A 25,881-nucleotide genomic window follows, 5' to 3' on the forward strand; every position below is an offset into this window, starting at 1 on the left:
ATGGCGTCACAGAGGAGACCGAGAGAGAGCAAAGGATGCTGTGGAGGCCCAATAGAGGTGAGGGAAGGTGAATATAAATATTTTTTATTTATTACAAATCCCCTGGTCCTTCACCCATTATACTCTGGGGTCTGAAGGAGATACCAGGGTATAATAATTTCACTCCCAGTTTTTACAAAGCTTGTTCGACTCAAAATCAGATATCCAAGGTACCAGAACCAAAAACTAAGGGATTCTTGGGAGGTTCGCCCATCGCTATCCTGAATTCTCCAAGTTATGACACTATAGAGATCACATAGAAGCATCTGTTGCACTTAGTATAAAAATTGCATAAATGTCTTGCTAGTGATGATTTACAAAAGAAACTGTGTTATCTACAAGTCTTGCAATACAACAGAAGTAACATACTGTTGACAGGACCAGGCCAGCTAAGAGTTAATAGTGCAAAGTAAACCTTCATTACAGGGCTGTCTTGTAATAGATTAGGTCTGTATGTGCTACTCCCCCTCCAACCCCTCCAAACACACTAGAGCTTGTCCTGCCAGGCAGAGACCTGGCTCAGATTTCAGCTACCACCTCCTCCCTCTTCTCCTAACAGCCTGACTCCCCTCCCCCTCCCCACCCGCTGGTGTCTTCTTTCCATGTGACCTTGCAAAGGCCTGATTTACTGGAATCACAGACCCCCTAGAAAGGCAGGGAGAGGAAGAGTGGGAGGAGAGACATAGGGTATTACACAACAAAAGCTAACTCTAGGTCTCTCCCAGCCAGACACTAATAAACAGCAGCTCAGTGCGGGTACACCTATGCCAGGTGCTTGGCAGACAGCACACACACTGTGGGCAGCAATCCTGTCCAATGTAAACCAACGCTCACACACCGATAAAGCCTGAATCTGGAAACTGAACCAGGATAATAGGTGGTGAACTCAGATATGGGCCTGTGTAGGTAGAGGGCAGATAAAGCTTACAGAGATCTCCAATTGTTATAAAACCCATAATGATATACCTGCACAACCATCATGAGCTTTGTGATAACTGCTGTAGGTATTGACACATGAAAATCAGGAGTTATGGTGGAAACAAAGATATAGCATATGTATCTGCAGGCTTTCCAAACCAGGGTTCCCCAGTAGCACCTCTACTTTTATCTTCAGTCCATTTACTAGGCAAATGTTAAGCTTGCCAGGAATAAAGATGTCTATCCGAAGATTAAATGGTAATGCTATAAGGGCAGACTAGATGGATCTATTGGTCTTTTTCTGCTGTCAATCTTCTATGTTTCTATTCTGCCACATAAAGAGGTGTTTTAGTTCTTTTTTTACACCATGGGAAGGCTCAAAATATCCTATATATATTATATACACACACTCCATTTGGCTGGGGATCCAGGGGAGCGCTCCTGTTCGTGTCCCCGGTCTTTTCTTACCTTCTGTCTACATATGAGCACTTCAGCCAGTTAGTGACGGAGCACTTATGCTCCATTTGAAGAGAACATCACTTCTCCGCCAGTGAAGCTGATGCACTCCTGTCCAGGCCAAAGGTCAGGAACACTGAGGACCCAGATGGAGACTTTCTGCTGGAGACCCGGCCAAACAGATAACTGAGTGTATACTATTAGTTATTTTTAGGCTTTATTATATGGCGCCTTAAATATTTCATTGCACTCAGTTGCACGGTCCATGTAAAAATAGGTGCAAAACACATTGTAATAAATTTGGCTCAATCGTATACAGCAGTATAGGAGGGGCTATGGGGTGTCTATATGCATGTTGTGCATGCAGTGGATATGTTGTCCGTGCAGTGCATAATAGCTGGGTACTTCATAATGGCAAAATATAATGGAGTACCCATTGAAAGAAAAAAGATCACCCTTGATAAGTGGCCGCTTTATGAGGGTTGTATGTAGAATTTTTTAGATACAGAGGAGGATCAGAGCACAGCTCAAGGGAGAGAAGAAACATTCTCTAAGAACTTCCTAACATCCCCTATGGAATACCGCGATGTAAAAGGGGCAGCTTTATACCATTGCATCAATCTCCATCGCGGTTCCACATATACACATGTCCTTCCTTACCTTTTCTTTTGGTTTGAGATATCACTAGATGAGCAGCACAAAATGACTAGATTTTAAAAGTCTTTCCTTTTCAACGTTCTTTTTTATCACATTGCTCATCTTGGAATGTCTCAATACAAGTAGGTAAGTACTGACATATGTATAAATGCTGTTGTTTTTCTCATGGCCAAGAACAACTGGTTTCCATTATGCCTGCAGTTGCATTACAACACTACTGTACATACCCTATACATGTGAATGATTGTCAGCAGTGAGTCTTTGTATGTGTATGAAGATCTTTATTCTAAGAATTAAGATTCAAGCCCCTTTCAAGTGATTTATTTCCTGGGAACAGACTATTGTGTGAGTCATCCGATGACACATAGAACACTACACAGTCTTCTCTCGTGTTCCTGGAACATGTACACAAATGAACGCAGGTTCATTTGACTACTCCTCATTTGTTGGACAAAAACAATCCTACTCAAGAAGCTTTTATGACCACTCAGCTGGTAGACTTGGGAGAAAAGAGTGTAAAGAATTTCACTGAAGACTCCATTTCACATTGACTGTGGAGACATAGATCAGCTGCATAGTAACAACCTTGTGGTAGAGGAGACAGAGCATGGCATGGCCAAATATTGTAGGCAACTAATGTCCATGCAATCCACAGCTTCTATAAAGTGCTAGTGTAGTTGTCCAGTATCTGGACAAAGCTGCCTCTTAGCTATTCAGGAAGGAGGCATTAATATTATACACGTGAACTGACTCTAAGCAATGTAATGACTTCTACATGTCCGATGATCCTTACATTTAGTATGCCCTTAGTATGACTTTAATACCTTACTACATATAGAGAGAGAGATAACCCTTTGGTAAGGTATAAAAAGTGATGTCTACAACAATGAGAACACCTATAACCATATACTTTGTCTTCCTTATTCACAAGCTCACTATTCACAAATCAACACTGTTATCTTAAATGCCAATGTACAAACTCAGAATCTCAGACCAGAAAGAGCCACATCTGTCCATCTCTTATCAGTCAACCATACAACTGTATGAAGATTACATTCATAAACCCATGTAAGTCAACTGTGGCCACCAATAAGTTTAATTTGCCAGTATGGCCGGCATTGTGAAATACAGTGTTTTGAGGCCAGTTCCCTAATATTAATGCACATTAGAGGTAAGCAAATAAGAAATCTTGTAAAACTCCCATCATGCCTTCTGAGAAGATAAGGGGCAGTCAATGGAAAAATGAAGAAACAGCAACACTGCTTTACAATCCTCCAAAACGGCCACAAAACCATCCTCAACACCATGGAGTAGTTGTTGACCACCATTTATTTAACATTATTAACATAAATTCTGTATTTCAGTGCATGCGACCCCTTCCTTAAAGAGGACCTTTCACCATATCTGGGCACATGCAGTGTTATATACTGCCGGAAAGCTGACAGTGCGCTGAATTCAGCGCACTGTCGGCTTTCCCGATCTGTGCCCGGTGTAAAGCGCTATCGGTCCCGGTACCGTAGCGCTTTACAGTCAGAAGGGCGTTTCTGACCATCAGCCAGGAACGTCCTTCTGCCTCGCGGCGCCTATCGCGCTGTGCTGTGGAGCGGGGAGGAACGCCCCCTCCCTCTCCTGATAATGCTCGTCTACGGACAAGCTGTGTGAGCAGAGGGAGGGGGCGTTCCTCCCCGCTCCACAGCACAGCGCGATAGGCGCCGCGAGGCAGAAGGACGTCTCTGGCTAATGGTCAGAAACGCCCTTCTGACCATAGAAGAGCTACGGTACCGGGCCGTAAGCTCTTCACACTGGGCACAGATCGGGAAAGCCTACAGTGCGCGCTGAATTCAGCGCACTGTCAGCTTTCCAGCAGTATATAACACTGCATGTGCCCGGATATGGTGAAAGGTCCTCTTTAATTGCCAGGAGAATTTTGGGTAAACGTGGCCATAACTGCACCTGCGCAAGATTTGTGCTGCGCCTTTCCTAACATGGGAAAACTTGTCAATCACATCTCATAGGCGGCATGTAGCAATGAAGTAACCGCAAAGTGATTGTGACTAGGAAGCGGAAGTGCCTATCATGTTCAGGTACATTCTGCATATACAGAAATGTTTTATAAAAGTTTATAACGTTGGGTTTTGTCATCAGAAATTAACTAAGGGACATCATTTATAGTGTAAAAATTGATGCTAGTGAAAAATGGCTGCTGGTGTTTGTTTAGGGGCAAAAAATTACCTGATAGGTTCCCTTTAAGTACATTGAACCTGCAAAATGGTATGGTAATATCAAACCACATGAAGTGATGTAATGGTAGCATTTGGTTATTAAATACAAGGTCAATACAGAAATATAACTTACCATACATCTTGCCTTCATCAGATAAGATAATCTTGCGCCTCCCGCATGGTGGGTATATAGCCAGTGCCTCCTGGAAGCTCTGTTCTATGTCTGGACTCCATACACCTTCTGCATCATTGTCTAGACTCTTCTCCATGGAATCTCCCAAATCCCCTGTGCTCTCAGCTGGGCTGCCCGCTTCACTCCACCCATTGGGGTCCATGTTTTAAATAGGAGGGAAAAGAGAGGCTCCTCCAAGCCTCACCTTGCTAAAAAGGACTCAGCAAATTCTGCAAAACAAAAAGATAGTTATATTAATATTAGTCCCCATAACCACTGATAAGGTCCATATGGTGACTCCACTAAGAAGTTCTAATTCCATGTAAACAAATTTGTTTTTCTCAATACGAACATCTCATGATGGTCAGAATGGAATAAAAAAATGGAGGAAGCAATACTATCCTCACCAATCCCCCACTTCCATTCTAATGCAACCCAAGTCCACTTCCTGGATTCTCTGGACACACAGGAAATGACCTCAGTGACTGCCATTTTAAGAGAGACCAAGAAGTATAGACTAGTGGTTAACCTGGGAAGCATTGGTCATTAAAGGTTTATGTGCTAAACTGCCAGACTTCGGCATGTTCAGTCTACTATTTAATGGGTATGGGGGTCTCTAGACTCTCCCATGTTTTAAACGCAAAGTGGGCATGGGATTCGCACGAATCTCATCCACTTTGCCTGTACTGTATAATGCCGCAATTCCAGCCCATGGGGCCCCGGCCTAAGAGCCTCTGGTTTCTCAGATGCAGAAGTCACTATAATGTAATGCTGTGTCTTTTTGACCATCTCAAAGGGTATTAAATATTGTAATATTTTTCATCAGTTTATGTAGTATAGGTATTAAAGTCACATTATAGTCATAATAGTTATAAGTAGACCCTTCTAAACGCCCTACATTGTCTTCTATAAAAACTTCTTCGTTGACTATGAAGCAATAACCAAGAGGACAGTTGCAACTTGGAGCTGTCTACAAGTTCATTTACAACAGACTAATCTGGACAAGAACTAACATTGTGATGTTAATTTTTAACCTGGATTTAATGAGAAGCTTGGGCTGTCTGACAACTTTAGTTAAGAGAGTTTATTTAGTTTAACTGCTTTGAAACCAGTCCTGAATATTGCATTGTGCTCCTCCTTTGATAAAGTCCTTTGACATTTCACATTGTAATAAATTGGGTATACGGTTAATGTTTTCTTTTAATAGTTGTTTGGTTTTAATCCGATGTAGAATTTTCTTTTAATAATACAACCCACTGGAGATTTGGCAAACTGCAAAGTTGACAGAAATATACCATGCAACACACATGGAAAAATATTCATGTGACTGCAAGTACAGTGGGTCAATGGTTAAAACTACAGCCTTGCAGCGCTGGAGTCCTGGGTTTTAATCCTGCTAAGGACAACATCTGCAAGGAGTTTGGATGTTCTCCCCGTGTCTACATGGGTTTCCTCCCACACTCCAAAGACATACTGATAGGGAATGTATTGTGAGCCCTATATGGAACAGTGACTGAGAATGTCTATGAAGCTCTGTGGAATATAAGATAAGATAATCCTTTAATAGTCCCACAGTGGGGAAATTTCAGCATGTTACAGCAGCATAGTAATACAGATACAGGATAATACACAGTAATATATTACAGACGTAGACACATATATGCTGAGAAGAGAAGATGTACTCGGAGTCCATAGCAGTCCATAGTCAAGTCTATTTCTGTCCCTGGTTGATATACTGCTCCCCCAGCAGGCCATACCGAAAAAGATGGCTGAAGCAACCACAGCGTTGAAAAAGGCCCTAAGAAGTGACCCCTGGACTCCGAAGGCCCTCAGCCTCCTGAACAGGTAGAGTCTGCTGTGACCTTTTCAGTGCAGCGCATCCAGGTGATCAGGCCAGTCTAGTTTATTATTGAGGAGCACACCCAGATACTTATAGATCTTAACTATCTCAATACATGTCCCTTGGATCTCCACTGGGGTCGGAGCACTTCTCCGTTTACTAAAGCTATTATATGATAGCGCTATACAGGTAAGAAAATAAATAAACAATAATAGTATACCAAACAAACTCCATAATGTTTTTCCATTCACAATGTCATATGAGTGTTTAATGTTTGTGGAACAAATTGTTCTTAATGGCATTTTTTTTTACTAGTCTATTAGCCCCTCTAGGGGGCTTGAATCTGAAACTGCAGTCTATGGGAAGTTCGCTACATTACTATCTAGACTGGTCATATACCAGCCTCAATAGTAATACTCCTATAACAAGCCTGAGAGCCTTCATAAGACTCCAGGCTGAAATAGGAATAGGTCAGCTCCGACAATCCCGCTGTGAAGGAGCTGGCCTGCAACGACAGAGGTATGGGCCAGTGGGGGACCAGCCCCAGTGGTAATTTTTAAATTTTGGAGGATGGCTCACAGGTAGTAATGCCCACGGATCAGAGTGGACTCTGAGTGATCATCAGCTCCGGGTCTCTGGTGTACATTACATCGAAGACTCAGTAGCTATGCCAGTCATTCTACAAGAGAGCACTGCCATCTTTGAAGAACTGGCATCTGCCATGATAGTACAGTGGGTGTTGGGAAGGGGATAATATCTAAATACTAATTGCTTAAGACTATGTGTATACTGCAGCATGCAAGAAAAAGTTACAGATCTCTACTAAAAAGCTGTCCATACACAATAGATATATATTGAATAAACATCTGATGTTTATGAGGGAATTTTGAATCTCTCCTCCGATGGCAAAAGCAGGAAGAAAAAGGGTCAGCCATGATTTCAAACTGCCCAATCCTGTTGTTCTTTCTTTTCCCCATTGAGACAAATGCATACTCTGCTGAACCAAATCTGTATGGTGGGGCTGAGAAATTCAAGAGATATCTGAGGACCAAACAAGCATTGAGTCACTATATAATGTATATGACCTGTGTAAGAAGCCAATATGATGGTACCATATTAGCAATAGGAAATACATAAGTCTGTCCTAGTCAAAATACATAGGTCAGTAAGATAAAGGGTAACAATTTTGCCATGTAGTCCTACAAAGACTAGTAAAGCTGGTTGAGAAGCCCAAAAGCCCAAGAAAATATGGCTTCATTACAAAAAAAATCTAAATTAGGACCCCTAAAATAAAGGTTTTATTGTAAAACAGGCAAAATGACAAAAAGTCAATGGTACAATTTGGTATGAAAGGGTTATATAGCTAGTAAAAACATGCCATGAAAGTATCTAGAATCCATTGATATTGTATGTAGCTTTATTATCTAACTGAGGGCAAGGTAATACTATATGGGATTTTCAAGTGTTTGGATAGTCCAGACCCCTGGCGAGTAAATTAAAAAAGTCACAAGTGGGATGGTCCTACCAATGACAGCAGGGCTACTGCGCAAATAGGTGTCTAGATTCAACCAGTCAACATGTGCCGTTAGTATAATACAGTTGTTTTGCAGTTTACAGTCCTTCTATGACTACCTTATTGCCTTATTAGTGCTGACATTTACGCACTCAGATAAATCTAAGGAGAATATTATAAGCATACAGGTGAGACATTCTACGCACACATGAAGAATTTCGTCTGTTCAGAAGGATGAGCGCTCACTGATCTATTCTGGAACCACTCTTCATGATATTTGATCTTGTTGGGGCATATATATATATATATATATATATATATATATATATATATATATATATATATATACTCCTTGAGGATCACTTACCACCCCCTACATAAAAATCTATTCTTGGGATATCTTAAGTGATTGCATTCTAATACTAATCTAACTAAACAGAGGATATCAAGATTTCGCAGACACATAGACAGTAATAAACAAATACATAAAATGTTTAAAATGCATTTCAATGTATCTATGAAATATATGAAAGCAACATCAAAGAGCGACCTGTAGCAACCCCATTACAGAGGTTACATATCTAGCACAGCTGGAAGCAGTGACCCCACTGTTACTTTCGCTATGGGCAATTGTTTTTAGAACTTTATTGATTACACCGTAACAACCAATTCAGGTGAATATTAGAAACACTGAACATTTTCCATTGTCGCAGTCAATATCACTTCACTCCAGTTTTTTGCTGTACTGTGGCAGAATTGAGGCAAACAAGAAAAAGCCAAATGCATGCCCTATACTCTCAATCCCACAGGAGAAGCAGTCTTCTTCCTGTTGGTGGGCAGTTCTTGGAATACAAGGACAGGTTGACCTCGGCCACATTGAGTGGGTCTGTCAGGCTGCCAGACTGCAGCAGGTGTGAAATGAGCCCATGTCATTGGAGCCGCTGGCAGGGACGGGCACAGCAACCCATCTAACAGAGCACAGATACAGTTTTAAGAGCTGTTAAAAGTGCTACTGATACCAAGGAGAGGAGTAAATTCATTTCATATATTGAAAAATACCCTTTTGAAATCTGACTGCTGTCCACTTGGCCCACAATGAAAGCATTTTTATTTAGTTCTGACATTCAGATTTAAGAGAGAGGCAAAGTTCACATCATGGGCATTGGATCAACTATTGGACCCTTGGAAGCCGAATATTTTTTTTTAAACAGTGTAATAAGTGGCCATGACACAAAATGGAGGCAACAAAAGGTTGATGTCTAGGAACTACTAGTCAGCTGCTAAGATTGTTCCCAAGCAGACCGGTTTCCAAATTCTGGACTCCCAGTGAGATCCCAACTCCAAACCTAACAACAATGTTATTTATAGACAGTAAAAATTAATTTAAAAAATACCAAAAGATTTAATATTCGATAAGGCACTGTGAAGGGGATAAGCACACTTATAACATATGTGACGGTGGAAAGTTATGTACAGTCCATAAGACTCTTTATTTACATCCTGACTGAGACATCGCTCTGACAAGTGACATGCCATATAGAAGCATCTATCACACATAGGAATAAAACATATATGTGTGACCTACAGTGGCCACATGAAGAACCAAAAGACACTCTTTTGTCCTCTGTCCAGGTAATGTAACCCTAGGGATATGTCTAGTATGTACATGGTGAGCCTTCCCAGCATACAATCTAAACACTAAACACAACAGCATATGAATCCAGTCTAATTTATTTACTATGAATGAAAGGCTGAAAAAAGAGAAAAAAAGGACCACACAGTGTAAAGAAAGAATATTACCAAACAAGGGTCCTAACTGCAAACCCATCTGCATGCTGCCTATTAAGGCTGAAGCCCCACGTTGGGAAAACACAGTACCTGAAAAGTGGATGGGCTTCTGGCTTTTTCCATCCACATATTGCAGAAAAAATAATCTGCAGTGGCAAAGCTGCATTTTTAAAATTGCTTGCGTCTTTGAAATTTGCGGTGTGTCACTTACACCTGCGGAAACGCTGGCGTTCTCCAGAAAAGTATAATATGGGCAGACAGTCTGCAGAGGGAAACTATGAAAAAATGCAATGAAAAACGCTCCCCCCCCCCCCCCCAATTTTTTTTTTTTTTTTTTTTTTTTTACTAAACTTCACTATTGGGAGCCTTAGTGCAATCTGCCTTCAGAATAAATGGGATTACTGCACTCAACCTCAGTATTGCTATATTAGAGGAAAAGGGTAAATTGTCTCAATGGCCAGAAGCCTGACAATGTAGCAAAAATCTGTGGTTCTCCAGCAGTTGCAAAACTACAACTCCCAGCATACCCTGCTAATGAAAGGTTGGGAGTTGCAGCTACACAACTATCACAACAATAGACTAAAGCTTCACTGCGGCCACTAAGTATCAGACATAATCATGACTGTGGGAAATAAGCCAACCATTTTCCCGACTAACTGAAAGAGAAAGCATTCAAAAGAGGTATGCAGAATAAATAGCTGGAATTCTGCAGGGGACAGGTAACTCGCACTGTTAGAACATCATGACGCCACCATCCTGCAGGTTACCATACACTTATTTACCAAAATAAATCCCTGAACTTCAGCCAAACCTCTAGGAACAAGGACAACGTCCAGGGTTTGTTTTCACACATCTGAACCTAAAGCATTCCTGGTGTTCACAGTGAGTGTACTCAGGCATTATGTAGTGTGAACAAGTATTTATAAGAATACTGTGACAGGCTTCAGTTTAGTTTCTGTTACATATCTGTTTCTAGGAAAGATGGGTGATTGCCAATATAACAACTAATACGACCAGCAGAAGTACTGATATTTCTAGATCACCTCAGAAATCTCTGTTTATGCATTATTCCACTTTCCTGTTTGCTAAAGAATGAGAGCACTTTACTTTTCAGGACTCTTGAGAAACAAAGTAAAGACCCCTTTTGGTAATTTCATAATTGCCCAAATTGTCTGGGAATGATCCAAACGTTCACAGTCAATACTGACAAATTTGACTTGTCTCAGGCCTGGTTCACGTCCGCATTCGGTATTCAAGTCACCGACATTACAAAGCGGTACATTATAGGTGGTGGTAAACTGTGAGAGATTCTACATTGGCCTCAGAAACTTCAAGTAACACTTCTGAACATAATATATGTGAAGATTGGGCCACACAGTGGCTCAGTGGTTAGCACTGCAGCCTTACAGTGCTGGAGTCTTTGGTTTGAATCCCACCAAGGCCAAAAACCCATCTGCAAGTAGTTTGTATGTTTTCCCTGTGTTTGCATGGATTTTCATCCCATACTCCAAAAAAACATACTGATAGGGAAAAATGTACATTGTGATCCCTATGTGGGGTTCACAATCTACATTAAAAAAATAATAATATATGTGAAGATACTTAAAGTAACATGGTGTAAATCGCAACATATAGTAGTTATTGTGAAAATCATATCTTTAAGCGAATGACTGAAAACAGAATACAATTATCGGAGACAGTAAAATAAATGCAAGTAGAACAGGGAAAACAGAATGGTTTGGTTTTTGCCACACCTATGATTCCCCACAGATTTCCATCCCCCACTTCCACCCACACCATGGGCAGCCTGTCAAACAGCACTGACACGCCAGACCTCCTGCTCTCCAATCTTAGCTGCAGAACAGGTGGACTTGCCCAGGGCAGCTGCTCCCACACAGGATCTGGAGATACAGGACAGAGATTACAGGGGATAGGGTGCACCAAGGGCGAAAGGGAGGACATTAAAATCTCTAAAGGGGGAAACAAAGTTTAGCAAATACTCTCCATTTAACCTTCACTATTAAAATTCCCATATTATTTTAGTTTAAAAAGTGTGGGATAATGGGTAATAAAAATAATCCATAAGCTTGCACTTGAATCATGCAAAGTACAAATGTGTGGAAAGATAAGATTCAGATCCCTGCTAGATTTACGTCATTCCCACAACTCACAAGCTAAATTTCTACCTGGCAAGGCTCCACGTGGTCATAGACATGTTAATTCCTTGATTGGGTTGATGAAGACTGGCATCATAGCATGTAAAGTATGGCAGGCACCCAGTTCTGTCCTGTTAGATCACTTCTGATGCACCTGGATTGGAATGTGTCCATTCACTCAGCGGCACATGCTACTATATCTGTCTCATCTTTAGCATAAATATGAAGAGTTCCCACCGATGAGACAGTATTTATATTTTTTTTTTTTTTACACATTTTGCTACAACCAGTGAGCTTTCACTTGGTAGTCATTACAACACATAAAAATTATAATAAAAATGGAGCAAAAAAACAAAAATAATCTAACAATTTAGCAATATTGCAAAATGGTCATGTGACGGAGCCTATAACCAATATTATACAAGCAAAAAATAAAAATAAAAAAATCAAGGAACTAAATACCAATATTTTTTAAATTCTTCAGATTTTATTATATCTATACATCTATTTTTGTATTACATGAACACGGAAGCAGCTCACTATCTACTTGCCTAATGTTTCTGGTTCTTTGGTCCCTCGTCTGCTCTTTCCTGCCAATTCTTTGTTTTATTCTCCCATTTAAACACCCCGGCCTTCACTCTCCTTTGTGCAAAGAACTGTTAAATATTCTAAACAATAAAGTTTCCATACCAAATATATACAGAGTTCAGATGATCTCAACGTAGTTCCCTGCAATTGTGGGACTTGAAAACATCACCGGATAACATGTGACATTTGTCGTATTATAGGGCCCTGGGCGTCCATTCACTTCACCAAACACAAATGGTTCATTTACAATGTGCTACCTTGTAGACTCTTGGTAGTGGGAATGTGCTCTTTAAACAAAATTGTGAGGCACGTAGTGCAAACATACTAGAATGGAGTCTCCTGCATGTTGTAAATGTAGACAAAATAAATAAAAGCAATATGGCAGCTCTGTCTGAGAAAGTCCGAATAACATGAAAAAGGTCAAAAATGATCATAAAATATACAATAAATGACTATCTGATTCAAAGGGTTTCTTCTATACTCTTATATCTTGTTTTTCTTTTCTTATTACAATCGTTATAGTTTTACTTCAAATACTTGTATTCCAAAATTCAGAATCTTAAAATTAATATCTGAAAATATCTGATACATTTTTCTTATTTATTCAAATAATTTACAGTTTACATGTAAAAAAAGAAATAAGATCTGGAAAATGAGAATTTACATGTGAGATATACATAGCGAAAATCCATACAGTGTTTACATAGAATAACATAAAGGTAAGGGGCAAAGTCTGAGACTTTAACCAGGCGCAAAGATCATTTTTACTATACGTTGGGAAAGGTATAAAGGATGCCATAAATAGGGCAATGAATATAAAACAACTAGTTCTAACGTCAATCTAAAGGCTTCATAAAATCAATATGAAGTTAAAGATGCAGATAGTCACTTTATTAAAAATCAAAAAGGAAATAATTCTTTAAACATATAAACAAGGACCACAGAACGTTATCCTCAATGCAGATTGTGGGGCCCGAGGTGTAAACTACAATGTTTAACTAGTCAGACAAGCAGATTTTCTGGCAGCATAGTAACTTGTACACAAAGAAGCAGCGAGAACAAATCACAGACCAGGAAGAGTAGTAGGGCTGTGGAAAGATCTAGAAGCTCGAGCCAGACCTTCCCTCTGTTTGGAACTTTTTTTTTTTCTCCTTGCTCTCTTTCAGTACTGGAGAGTTTGAAGAGGCAGGAAGTGGTTACAGATAGAAATCTCGGCTTCGTTCACAGCGAGGCAGAAACATTGCTTTACTTGATCCACTAGAAGAAGACTGTACAAAACAATAATGTTTCCTGTTCTAATGCAATGGATTGATTGACACGAGAGACAAGACGAGAAGATTTTGTAGTATTGAATATTCCCACATCATACACATGCTGGGTTATTAATGGCTATTGCTGGTTGAGCCATGCTAAATAAAGTACAGTGTAATAATTTAATAATGGTCGCCACGTGGATCCCATTCTGGATGCTGGACCTGTCTCCATTTGCTCTCATATTACCAAAGTTTTGATGTCCTCCAGGTCTCACGCACGCGCAATCGTATTGTGGATTAGTAATAGTATAGCCATGCTTTGACCAGTACTGTACTTTTATGCACATCATACTGAGGCACACTGGTTAGATTTCGCAGTCATTAGTTTTGGCGACCGATATCACTGCACTGTCAGAGGGGCCAGCCTCACAGGTCACCGGCATCGCTGGACACTGAGGATACCCCCCCAAGACATTACTGTGAAGGTTTTGTGTCATTGTTTGTAGAAAAAAAAATACAATTTTTTATTTTTTTTTATTTTTTTTAACAGCTACAATATGGATAACCAATCTGCGGAAAAAAAAAGTCTTCTGGTCAATCCATAGATTTCTGTTCATTAGTAATATGCAAAATATATCATATTAAAAACAGTAGAACATCTAAATTATATCTATACTGGTTGAAAGTTACAGTCTAATACTTTGGTTGGCAAAAAACATTTCAGAGATTTTTGTTTTAATTTTTTTTCACAAAAAAACAAAAAGACAAGACAAGATTGAAATCAACCTACTATATGAGAATAAACAGCATAAACCTACTATATTCAGTACAATACTTATACAGTACTTAGTATGATACTAAGTATAATTTCAGGACATTCTGGGAGTTGTAGTTACATAACAGCGGAAAATTACAGGTTGTAAACCATGAATTTAGATTGTCGATGAGAGTAAGGCTAAAAACAGTTCACAGTACTGCATGTAAAACCTAACATGGCACAAATAACAAGAGCAAAACATTTAGGTGACTAAAGACATGTTAAGTCACCCAGGTTTCCTAGTTTTCCCAGGCTCCTTCATCTATGCAGTGTCCAGCAGGCTAAAGCCCCACGTTACAGAAACACAGTGCTTTTTGTTATATGTTTTTCTGTACTTTTTTGAACCAAAGTCAGGAGTGGCTTGAAAGGGAATGGACAATATAAAGGAAGCTTTTTAACCTGTTTAATTCTTTAATCTGTCCGATTCTGCTCAATCCACTCCTGACATTGGCATAGGCCCGGTTCACATCTGCGTTTGGGCCGTTCCGTTCTTGTATCCGAATGAAGTATGTGGACAGAAAAGTCCTGCAAGCAGCACTTTTCTCTCCCAATTTTTTGTACAGAAACCGAGCGCAAACCACAAGGACCCCATTATAGTCTATGGGGTCTGTGGATTTCCTTAGGTAACTGCTTTTTAATTCGGATAGGTTTCCATTCAGGGGGTCCGCAAGTGGACTCCCTAAACGGAAACCCAAACGTAGATGTGAACTGGGTCTTACTTGACTGACCACTCATCACTACTGCACGGTGACATCAGCTCAGTGCAGAGCGTAGAAGGGCCGATGCGCAGTCCTTAAGGTCTCTACCATATACAAAACTGTGGGTTCAAGCCCTACAAAATAGGATTGGTAAATATAGGGGGCTCACCTTTGTAATTTTTAAAACTCATATACATACTGTATATATCGGAAGGTACTAGAACATAGTAATATAACTTATTAAATGACTTTAGCAGCGCTAAAGCCATTACAAACCAAAAATATATTTACGTCAATTGCTAAATAAATAGAATAGGTGCTATGGTTTGTTTTATTTAACCCGTGACAAGCTAGGTCTGATATTATTGTATGGGGTCCTTTTATAAAGACCATGCCTCTTGAAAAACTTTACCTACTTTTACCACAATTTGCCATTCACGAATCACCCTGCAAAGGTCTCTCTTAGGTGGACGTCTTTGCCTGGGCCTATGTAACTAAGGAACCCTTCTGGCCAACATTGTGTCTGTGCAAAAAATAAAATAAGTATCATGGCAACAGAGGTTAGTAAAGGGTCCCTGACCTTTGGTGTTCTAAGGAAGCAAATCACTCTGACTACACACACAGGAAAGTGAAGTTATTGGCCATGAGCTGACTACTTCACAGTTCCTGGATTTTATATAACAAGGCATCAGAGGGCTACAATGTTTCAAAGAAATATGCTCCTAAGTCTGGGAAATTCCTCTCATTCGTGAGGTTGTCATAGAGCAGAAAATATAAACCCATAGTAAGAAACACATTGAAGTTACAGAAAGGATGAAGTGTAGCCTGGAAACATATTGTGTCACTTCCTAAGTGACTCAGTCATGGTGGGAGAACAATGAGAGGATGTGAGGAGATGTGTACAGTGCACATGATCTGGAAATCAGGACTTCAGATTAAATCCTGGATTCATCTGCTCAAGCAAAGTCGGCTAATTCACCCCAAATCATGGAATAAGAATGATGGTCTTCTATATTCCAACCAGGAGCGTATCTTGAAGGGGTGCAGAGAGTACAGTCGTATCAGGGCCCAGGAGCTTTAGGGGGCCCATAAGCACTGACATTAGTATTGAGCTAACAGCTTGCATCTGGCCCATAAACCAAGGAGACCCACAGATTACCCTAACCACGCTAAAGGGGGATTAAACTCCTTAGCTCTCATAACCATCATCATCAGCAATTCACTGTAGGGATGAGGTAGGGGCCCTGGACAAAAGATTACGCCGGGGCCCACAAGATTTTAGTTACACCACCAATTCCAACACATGCTGTATCTTTGTATAGCTTTTGATGAGAATATATAGGAATAGATTAGAGAACTGCTGAGATAGCAGTTACCTCCAGTAGTGTCTCAGTAAGATCTCTCTCGTTCAAGAGGTCTTGCAACAAAGTACAAGCCAATCCTTGACAGTATGTAGTAAGGAGTCCACTGACTGACCTCAGGGTGTTAGAAACAATGTACTATAAACTGCTGATACCATAAAACTCAAGCTGCTCACGACAATTCTCTGACTCGACTATTATGGGAATACAAGTATTTTGACTCCTACGTAGTGCTTTTCTTTATCTGGGCTAATAGAATTACTGTATAATCAGCTATTCCTCTTCTTCATCTATCTTAAAGAAAGCTATTATATTCCCTAGGCATGATATCATACAGTTCTTTAGTGACCACCATATTTATACAAATGTTTAGCAATATGGAAGCTGGAAATATATTGGTGCATTTGAAGTTCCTATACACATAGAAGCAATGTGAGCGCAACACTCTCTTTTTGAATGGATTGACTATTATGTTTATGGGCATTCCAACTCTGAATTTCAACATACCCATTCTTTTATATTTTCACTGGGACACAACATCTCTATGGATGTCTGCCAGCACTAACAAGGCATACACAATTGGCTAAACCAAGTGAATGTGTATGAGGGTATAGCAACATTCAAACAATAGCTATTAAAGATGTATGGTCGCTTCGTGGGGATCTTTGCTGATCAGGATTTTGTGAATTGTGTGCAGCCAACTTGATGTAAACCTGTAGAAATATATATTGGTTGAAAATAAATGATCTTTACAACTCAGCATATAAACACTTGCTGAGCCTAAAGTCAGGACAGAATGTGATTGTTATCTTACAGAATGACAGAAACCTAAACACCCCATACCTTCTGGGAGGGGTCCGGCTACACATCTGGACTTGCCCAGTCTTCCTGACCCCTGGAGGGTGAATAGATGGGGGATGGAAAGAGATGTTATCAGACTTGTGAAAAGATCCCCTTGGGACAGCAGGAGTATGATAAGACAGGCCAGGGTTTAACAAGGCCGGTCTGGAAGCTTTGATGTTACCAGAAAACAAGAAAGTTTATTAAAAAGAAAAAAAAAAATCAATGTCACATTGTTCTGAAGATTATAGGTCTGACTTACAGTGTAGCCATGTATTGGTGCAGAAGTAACCAGGCAACAATGGCACGTCCTGAAATAAGTTAACTGTGAATGCAAAGTCCTAGCAAAAGATTTACATGACTAAAGAAGAGGTCAGGTACCAGTATGGGGAAATATTGTATCTGTGCAACCAGAGGTAGTATGTAAGGAAAATAGAGAATAAATAACCCTTAATGGGATGGGTTCACTGACCCAAAGATTATTCATAATGGAGAAAACCTTTATATTCATTTCAATTTGCATGTAGCCTTATAGGAATGTAAGTGCTGTAGCCACAATTTAGAGCCCAAGGGGGCCCAATGGCAGTAATGCTATAAATGAAACGTAGTCATAATTGTTGGGGGTTGCATTCAAGTCTAGGAACTTATTTATTTTACTTACATAGCATCAGCATATTCTGCAGCACTTCACAGATCATCACTCACTATCCCAACCTAAACTCCTTATCAGTAAGTCTTTGGAGTGTAGGAGGAAACCCACACAAACACAGGAGAACATGCAAACTCCATCCATAAACTCAATCCACCCTGCACTAGTCGCACTCCCAGACTAGGTCATGAGATTTAGAAGAAAAACCTATTAAAGAAATTATTAACAAAACAAGTAAATAATATAATAGAAACCAGGAAATATGTAACATGTTATCCTGCGTATTCATGTGCTAATCACAGCAAGAGGAATGGGTTAAAAATAGCAGGACATGAAAACGTGTATCTAGAACTGTTTTGCACAGCTCAAGCTTCTGAATTTTCCGCCTTTTTTCTGGAATGCTAAACATTTGGAATGTAACCAATTTCCTAAACAAGAAAGGATCCTCTGCCACAGAAAGCCAGCATTATGTCATATACTCACAGACTAAAAAGGTCACTTAAAGAATGTAGCCATGAAAAGGCCAGAATTGCAGAATGAAATGAAAAATTAAATCTATGCTCTATGACCGAACGATGACAGCAGACTCTGCATTTTGTCAATTGAAGTCACTTTCAGCATGCCAGTGATGGGGCTCATGTAAATGCACCCACATGAACGATACAGCACAGATTACTATACAAACCCAATGACATTCACATGCAGAGGTCTGATGGGCCATCTCAAATACAGAGTTTACCTTACACACCAACCCCCTTTATTACAACCATAGACCACACAAATTCTTTATACCACTCACGAACTACAATAAATCTCAAAAAGTTGTGCCACTTGTTTGGGCCATTCCGATCACCTCTTTACTTTGAAGTAATTGACTGCCATGATTATTATGCTTTAGAGAGCCATAAACACCATTTTGATGAAATGGGGGGAGATTTATTCTGTCTTATGCACTTTGTTCCATAGTGACTATAGGATCAGCTAAGTAACTTATCCCACTGACCTTCTATTAGCTTCCTATTGCACATTTTCCAGATAAGCAGTAGGGAATGAAATTTCCCCAAAACACTAGGATACGCGCTTTCCTTAGGAATACAAGACTCTATAAACTTGTGGAGCTTGATAAGACGTGAAATGTTATTTATACGGATAATGCATTTTGGGGTTTTATTACACACTAAGAGACATATATATGTGTATATATATATATATATATATATATATATATATATATATATATATATAGTATAAAATATAACAGGTGATAATGATACACGTGAAAACGTAAAAAATGCACATATAAGAGACAAAATTATTGCTACAAAATGACGAAGCCCATTGGTTCAACCTTAAGGCCATCTTGGATTTTGATTTCCTCACATCAATTACACATTTTGACATTTATGAGAAAGGGGGTGCCACCTTCACATTCTGTACACATTCAATTTTTCACTTTTTTTATACATTTTTTCATATTTTATGTTTTTTAAATTTTCTATAAACATCAACAAACAGAGAAAATACACATAGGAAATATTATAATGCAGAAGACTAAAGCTAGTGAGATCAAAGGCATCTCCACAGAACACCCTGAAGACATGGTGTCTTGCCTTAGGCGCCTCTATAGTACCTGCCTATCACAACCTTGTAGATTAGCACGCTCACCCCCACTCCACCCACACAGGTTACAGACAACATGTCACCAGGGGGAAAGGTTTTTGTTTAATTAAACAGATCCCTGGGACCTTTGCTGAAAAAGCAGAACATTAAGTTTTTAATTAGACTCTGCTTGGAGTTTCTGGTGGGAAAAAGGGAGTCCCCTGACCTTATCCATGAAAAATGGGTGTTGAATGGTAATGCTCATGCCCTCATATGTATTAAACAGATTAACAGGTTATCATAAAATGATCAGTCATTTACAAGGGGCTGTAGTACTATTATTGTATTTAAATCAAGGGCACTAGAAGAAGCCAGCGATATCTTATTCTTCAGGCCATCCATCTGCACACAGGGAGAACATACTATGATCTGGAAAACTTTCATAGTTAAATTAATTAGTAAAAGATTTCAGGAGATCAAGTTTTATCTGATCATAATTTGCTCATTTACACATTATATCTATGGGAGATTTTATGTTGTATAATGTTATGTGTTCTGTATCTTTAAGAGATGTGTGTTACATTGTAATGGGAAATGTTGCCAATTTATGTGCCAGAAAAGGTGTTATGTTAATACTGCACTTGCAGCAACGCCAGTACCGGGATGATTGAAGCTCCAGGCTGCGTATAGAGCCGCCAAGTTCTCGCCTAGGGCGCTGTTAAATAAACGGCTCAAAGGTTTTATTTTGTTTAATTATTTCTATGCGCAAAGTAACTGTGATAATGAATAAAGTAAATTATTTGTCCCGATGTTTACTCAAATATGGCTTCAACAATCAGGTTGCAAAATAAACTTTTTGGTCCTTGACCCATGAACTATTATAGCAGATACATTAGTATTAAGCCGGTCACAGGGTCTTGCTAGCCAACGGCTGCAATTGAATGGCATGGCCAGTGCATGGGTGGCATACAGATATCATTTTAGTGCCACCCATGCACCGGCCATGTTTCCGTGGCCCCATTCATTCAAAGATTAGGAGCTGCGGAAACACAGCCACAAAACCAGACAGGAATAGGACCTGTCCTGAGTTTTGTGGCCCAGACTTTTGGCCCACAGACAGATCCATGAAATTCATTGTCACGTGCGGAGGCCAGCAGAAATTAATGGGTCAGTATGCTCTCCGGGAAAAACTCAGAAATCACACTGAACCACGCCACGATCATCTGCAAGGGGCAGATACACTGTGGCTACACTGTGGCTACATAGAGATTTTAGCAGCAACCCTGCTGGGCAACAAGAGGTCACTGTACTACCCTGCGACATCTCACATAATATAAGTGAATGGGAATGCATTGAGCCCCAGAAGTCACTGCAGCCAGGGGTGTATCTATAGGCAGTAAAGTGGTAGCAAATACCTGAGGGTTCCCAAAATTCTCAACCATAAAAGAAGACTCCTGTTTAATGGATAGTCCATATGCAAATTTTGTACTGGGACCAGGAGCTTCAAGTTACAGCGTTTTTCATTGCATTTCCACAATTTTTTGCTGTGCAGACTTTCTGCCCCATTATACCTATACGGAAAATGGCAGTGCTTCGCAGGTATAACTGAAATGCTGCAATTTTCAACAACTTTGCAGGTACTGTGCAACACAATGTTTTTAGCCTTGCCATTTTCGTCAAAGTGCTTTGTTTTCACAACATGTGGTCCCCAGCCTAAATGTGTCAGAAGTAAGAGGTCCAGTAAAAAAAAAAGGACAAAGATATCCAATGCACTAAGAATATTAGATAACTGACCAGTGATTCACCAGTGACCAATACATTACATACATAAGAAACCTAAAATGCTGCCAGTGAGTTAAGGGATCTTGTATTGGTGGCAATATGCAAGCTATATAGAGAATCTTTTCTGAAATGTGCACATTGCTGTTGCTAGCACGAAAGGGGTTAAGCCAGCTAATCCCCGCTCATTGTGTTGGACACAGGTTTAGGCAACAAAGTGTATTTATGTAATGGGGTTAGCTCTCTCAAAGAAAAGGCTTTTATTCCCTATAGATGGGATATATTTGCACCATCTGCATAGAATAGAACACACTGAGGTTGCAGTGTGACAAGGCTCACCAGGAGTCAGTCCTGTCATTGTTATGGCTGAACTTTTTTAATGTGCTTCCAATGCCATAACAAGAATTCATAAGAACATTCAACTTTTAATAAAAAGTGCACAGGCATAGGGGATAACTTTAAAACTTGGGGAAACTACGATATGCTGGTTATACATATTAAAGCGATGTTGACCAAACCCGCAATTTTGATGGGACAGGCAGGCCATCTAATGTCTATGAGTGCTTTTTAAAAGTTCCCCCAATGCCAGAAGTTGGGGGAGATTAGGATTCAGTAGTTACTGACAGAATGTTTGTGAGCACCTCCTCTTCTCTCTGCAAGAGTATGGGGTGTCCGGGAAATAATTGTTGACTGGACAAGCATTGGCAAAGAGAGGTTTAAAGTGACTCCAACCATTGACTCCCCAGCAGTTTTGAAGATGCTACTTCCAGTCTATGGCTTGGAGCTGCAGAACAGCTGGAGAGCCGCAGGTGGGGAACCACCAGTTTAAAGCTCTGCTACATTATTTGTAACACACAAACTCTAAGCATTTTACCAACAGAATTAAGAGGAAAAAAATCAAGAACATTCCAAATGTATTCAAAAATTATCTAAAGTTGACTCTCGTTTTCCATTTTATATATCACAAATGATTTGGTGTTTAGCCATTGCTATGCAGAAAGAATAATCACCAAAAATCATCAATAATCTATGTATGCTGAAAGCACAATATATGAAATTTAAACTTAACTTCTCCAAAAGATTCACTGTACATACTTGAAGATTTGACCCCAAGAATGGTGTCCCGCCTCCCATCAGAAAATGTAGATGTGAACTGAGTTGATAAGTTTCAAAACAGAAACCAGTTTTACAACCTGTACACATGTGCAAACAAATGGAGGCGCCCAATGGACGTGACTCAAGCAGGTTGAGACTGACCACAGTCTTGGACTGAAAAGTAATAGAAAACCTGGAGAATTTGTTTCTAGAAAGGTTGAGGATCATAGAAGGAACTTGTTAAGCCGTCATAATGGAACATGTGGATGTTCTCCCGCAAGAGTAAAATCAATGGACAGTAACTTTGAACCATTGTGGACACCTCAGCCATGAAAGCTTTTTGTTCTGGTTGTCACCAAGTAAAGCTTGCCATAGGTATAGGATAACTGTTGACCACTCATCCTCCTCGATTAACTTGTCACTTAAGTAGAGCAGAAGATAAGCAGTTATAAGGCACAGCTGGTGTTGCGTAACACAAAAACATCCATCCTGTTAAGAGTTCTGTTTACACCGACAGCAGCCCTTGGCCAACAGATTGCTATAGTTTCATGTTAAAAATCAGTAAAAGGTTAGCAGAAGCTAAAGCTTATGGAACGATTCCTATCTTGGCAAATCATCTACGCCATTTCCATAAATCCAATAGAAATGAATGTGAGCTACAGAAACAGCATAGAACATTTAGCTTTAACAGTAAACAGTGTGGAGCAGCGATGTTCATCTGTCTCTGTAGTTCCCACTTTGATGGGTTCATAAATTTAATCATTTATACAGTGACAACATTTAGCTATGATAGCACAGACAGTGGCATCAGTGTTACAGAAAAAGAAAAAATACATTATATAACTTTTACAAGAATAGGCTAGAGAACCACTACATGTATCTTCCAATAAAATGTATACATACTGTATAAGCTTTTATATAACTATTTAAGGTAAACTTCAGGTATGGAATTACAGTTTTCTACACTTCTTAGAACACTATTTGTTGATAGTTCATTGATGTATAAACAACACAATGTTCCCCTCACCCACCAATCCCCTCCCCCGAGGGTACAGGGTCGGCCAGTGCAATGGTCATCGCAATGTTACATTATGACCTTTAGATTCTGCAATGACTTTACACGTATGCATGATGACCACTTTTCTGCAAGGTAAAGTCTACAAAAAGGGCCATTGGCTGTACAACTCTTGTCATAGTATTGCAACATAAATGGATTTATATAGACTGTTATGCCAACAAATATATACAGAAGACACAGTTAAAGTAAAAACAACATTTAGACTTCACAAGACCTCTCCATGCTTAACTGACTGTAGTAGTTGAGCTATGTGAGTTGTGCAATGTGACATAACATGTTGTTCAGCTAAAAACTGATAAAACTAGACACAAAATGGCAAGGAATGGGATAAGCATAAAAAATGCCAAAAATGCCAGTTGACAGCCTAGACAAGAGTGAAAGAATAAGCAGCAAACAAATGCCACATCTTTGGAGAAAACAATACGAACCAATAGGATAAGATTCAACCTACGTTTGCCACAACACTAGACATACAAAAGCCCAGATTTACTAATAGTTCAACAATGTAAACTTAGACAGTCTGAAAATTCGCCAGATTTATTAGTGACTGATACTGGATAATAAATCTGGAGTATCTTTTCACTGTCTAGTCTAAATTTATACCACCTTCTTGTTGACTTACTTTGAGCCAGAAATTCATGACACAATTTTGGCACATCGTGATGCATTTAAGCCACGCTACCTTTTCTGAGAATCCACTCCAGCACATCTTAGAAAGTTGACACATTTTAGCGCACCAAACACCATCAACATTTACACCAGTATCAAGTCATAACCACAATACATACATTAGATTTTTGGTGACTTTAACCATAAAACCAAGGTATGCCCTGTCATAGAATATGTATTTATCTTGGTGACAGTCCGCAACCATTTAAAAAATATATTCGAAAAATTCTCTGGAAAGCCTTCAAGGGCTGAGAGATTTCCTAAAAATATTTCCCCCTATTTTTTCTACAACACTATTACTTTCAATAGGTCATCTGTTGTTATTAACACAACAGAAAGGCATAAAATATAATGCAAAATAACTGGCAGAACAGGAAGTCATTTTACTACATTAGGCCATAAAAAGATATGTGAAATGACTTTACAGGACACTAGCACATTGCGTCCACCAGATGAAAATGCAGGCATGCTGAGAGGATTATGGGACTTTACTCATATAACCATCTATATTCACTGAAGACCATTTCGTGGGAACTACTTTTAAATCTCCCAAGTGTCCCAAAGTCCCTATGTTCCTCTTTGCTCCTTAAATGTCCCTCTTTTTGATATTGCATTAGATGTGCATTAAGAAACTTCCAGAAACTATCTGGCGCTGTATATTAGACATCAACGTATATCCTAATTTGGTGCATTTTAGCTCTTAATATGTCAATATTCTGATATTATTTGTGTTAATATTATGATAAAAACCCTATTTAAGCCTATAGAAATGCAAACAATTTGAGACCTTCACACAGTGAACTAGAAATGTCCGACTTTGACAGTCCAAAAAGTTGAGAGGCGTGCTTTCATTTACTATACAAAATTGAGACTTTGCAGATCCCAACCATTCACTGAACATTGATATTAATGTATAGAAAGTAGTGGTCATCTTAGGATATTAGAAAAAAGTAAGTGAGAGGTCGAATAATGTCCAGACCTTTCAGACACATGAGAAAGCCTTAGCAAAAGACATGTATAGAAACTGGAATAAACTGAAAGTGAAGTTTTTGCCCAAAAATCCAGGTTTGAGGTTTCAAGAAAGATTGGAAAGAAGAACTAGCAGCCCAATGTCACTGCAGTGGGCACTAGGCCTGCTGAAATATACATAGCACAGTTTTAAAATGGCCGCCTCTAGTCAATAAACTACAGTTAACACTTCAGATCACAGAGCAATGAACTTTAATTTTGTGTAACGTCCAAGACCACCATATGGGCAACCCTAGGCTTGGGGTATTATGGAGCAAGAGCTGGTCCTATTAATGTGACAGTCTGTTTCTAAAACTGTATCTTAAAAAAAATATATATATTTCTGAAATACCTGCTATATTTTCAGATAAACAGAACAGTAATCAGTTTTTTCCCCAAAAAAATTTCACAGACTGACATTACATCAGCAAAAAAGAAAAAAAAATCTTAAACAATAATGCAAAAAAAAATAAAATCTGAGAAAATAAAAGTTTGCATTTCCCTCTTCTGCCAAGTTGTAAATAATTGTATACAACCCTTTCTTACTAATGTCTATTTTTGGGAACTCTAATGGTTGCCACGTTGGTTATCACCTAGCTTTTCTAGAGCCCTGAACGAAAAACATGCCTTGTCATGAGGATGTATCATCTATAACTAGACAGCACTGAAAAATTTGTGGTGATGAT

General features: G+C 39.4%; 1 protein-coding gene across 4 annotated transcripts in view; it reads right to left on the minus strand.

The window, feature by feature from the left end:
• TEAD2 (TEA domain transcription factor 2) overlaps positions 1–25,881 on the minus strand; it is a 77,132-nt gene that overhangs the window by 49,150 nt on the left and 2,101 nt on the right. For 2 of the 4 annotated variants that reach the window (XM_075280202.1, XM_075280203.1), the window contains exon 2: positions 4,426–4,694. The exons of 1 other annotated variant lie outside the window; for it this stretch is intronic. In XM_075280202.1, the coding sequence (XP_075136303.1) occupies positions 4,426–4,627 (202 nt within the window). In that variant the 5' untranslated portion in view covers positions 4,628–4,694. Of the gene's footprint in view, positions 1–4,425; positions 4,695–11,791; positions 11,984–25,881 lie in introns of those variants that run through there. One more of the 4 variants, XM_075280204.1, reaches the window with a different exon arrangement.

Source organism: Leptodactylus fuscus, chromosome 6, assembly GCF_031893055.1.
Source record: "Leptodactylus fuscus isolate aLepFus1 chromosome 6, aLepFus1.hap2, whole genome shotgun sequence".
NCBI lineage: Eukaryota > Metazoa > Chordata > Amphibia > Anura > Leptodactylidae > Leptodactylus > Leptodactylus fuscus.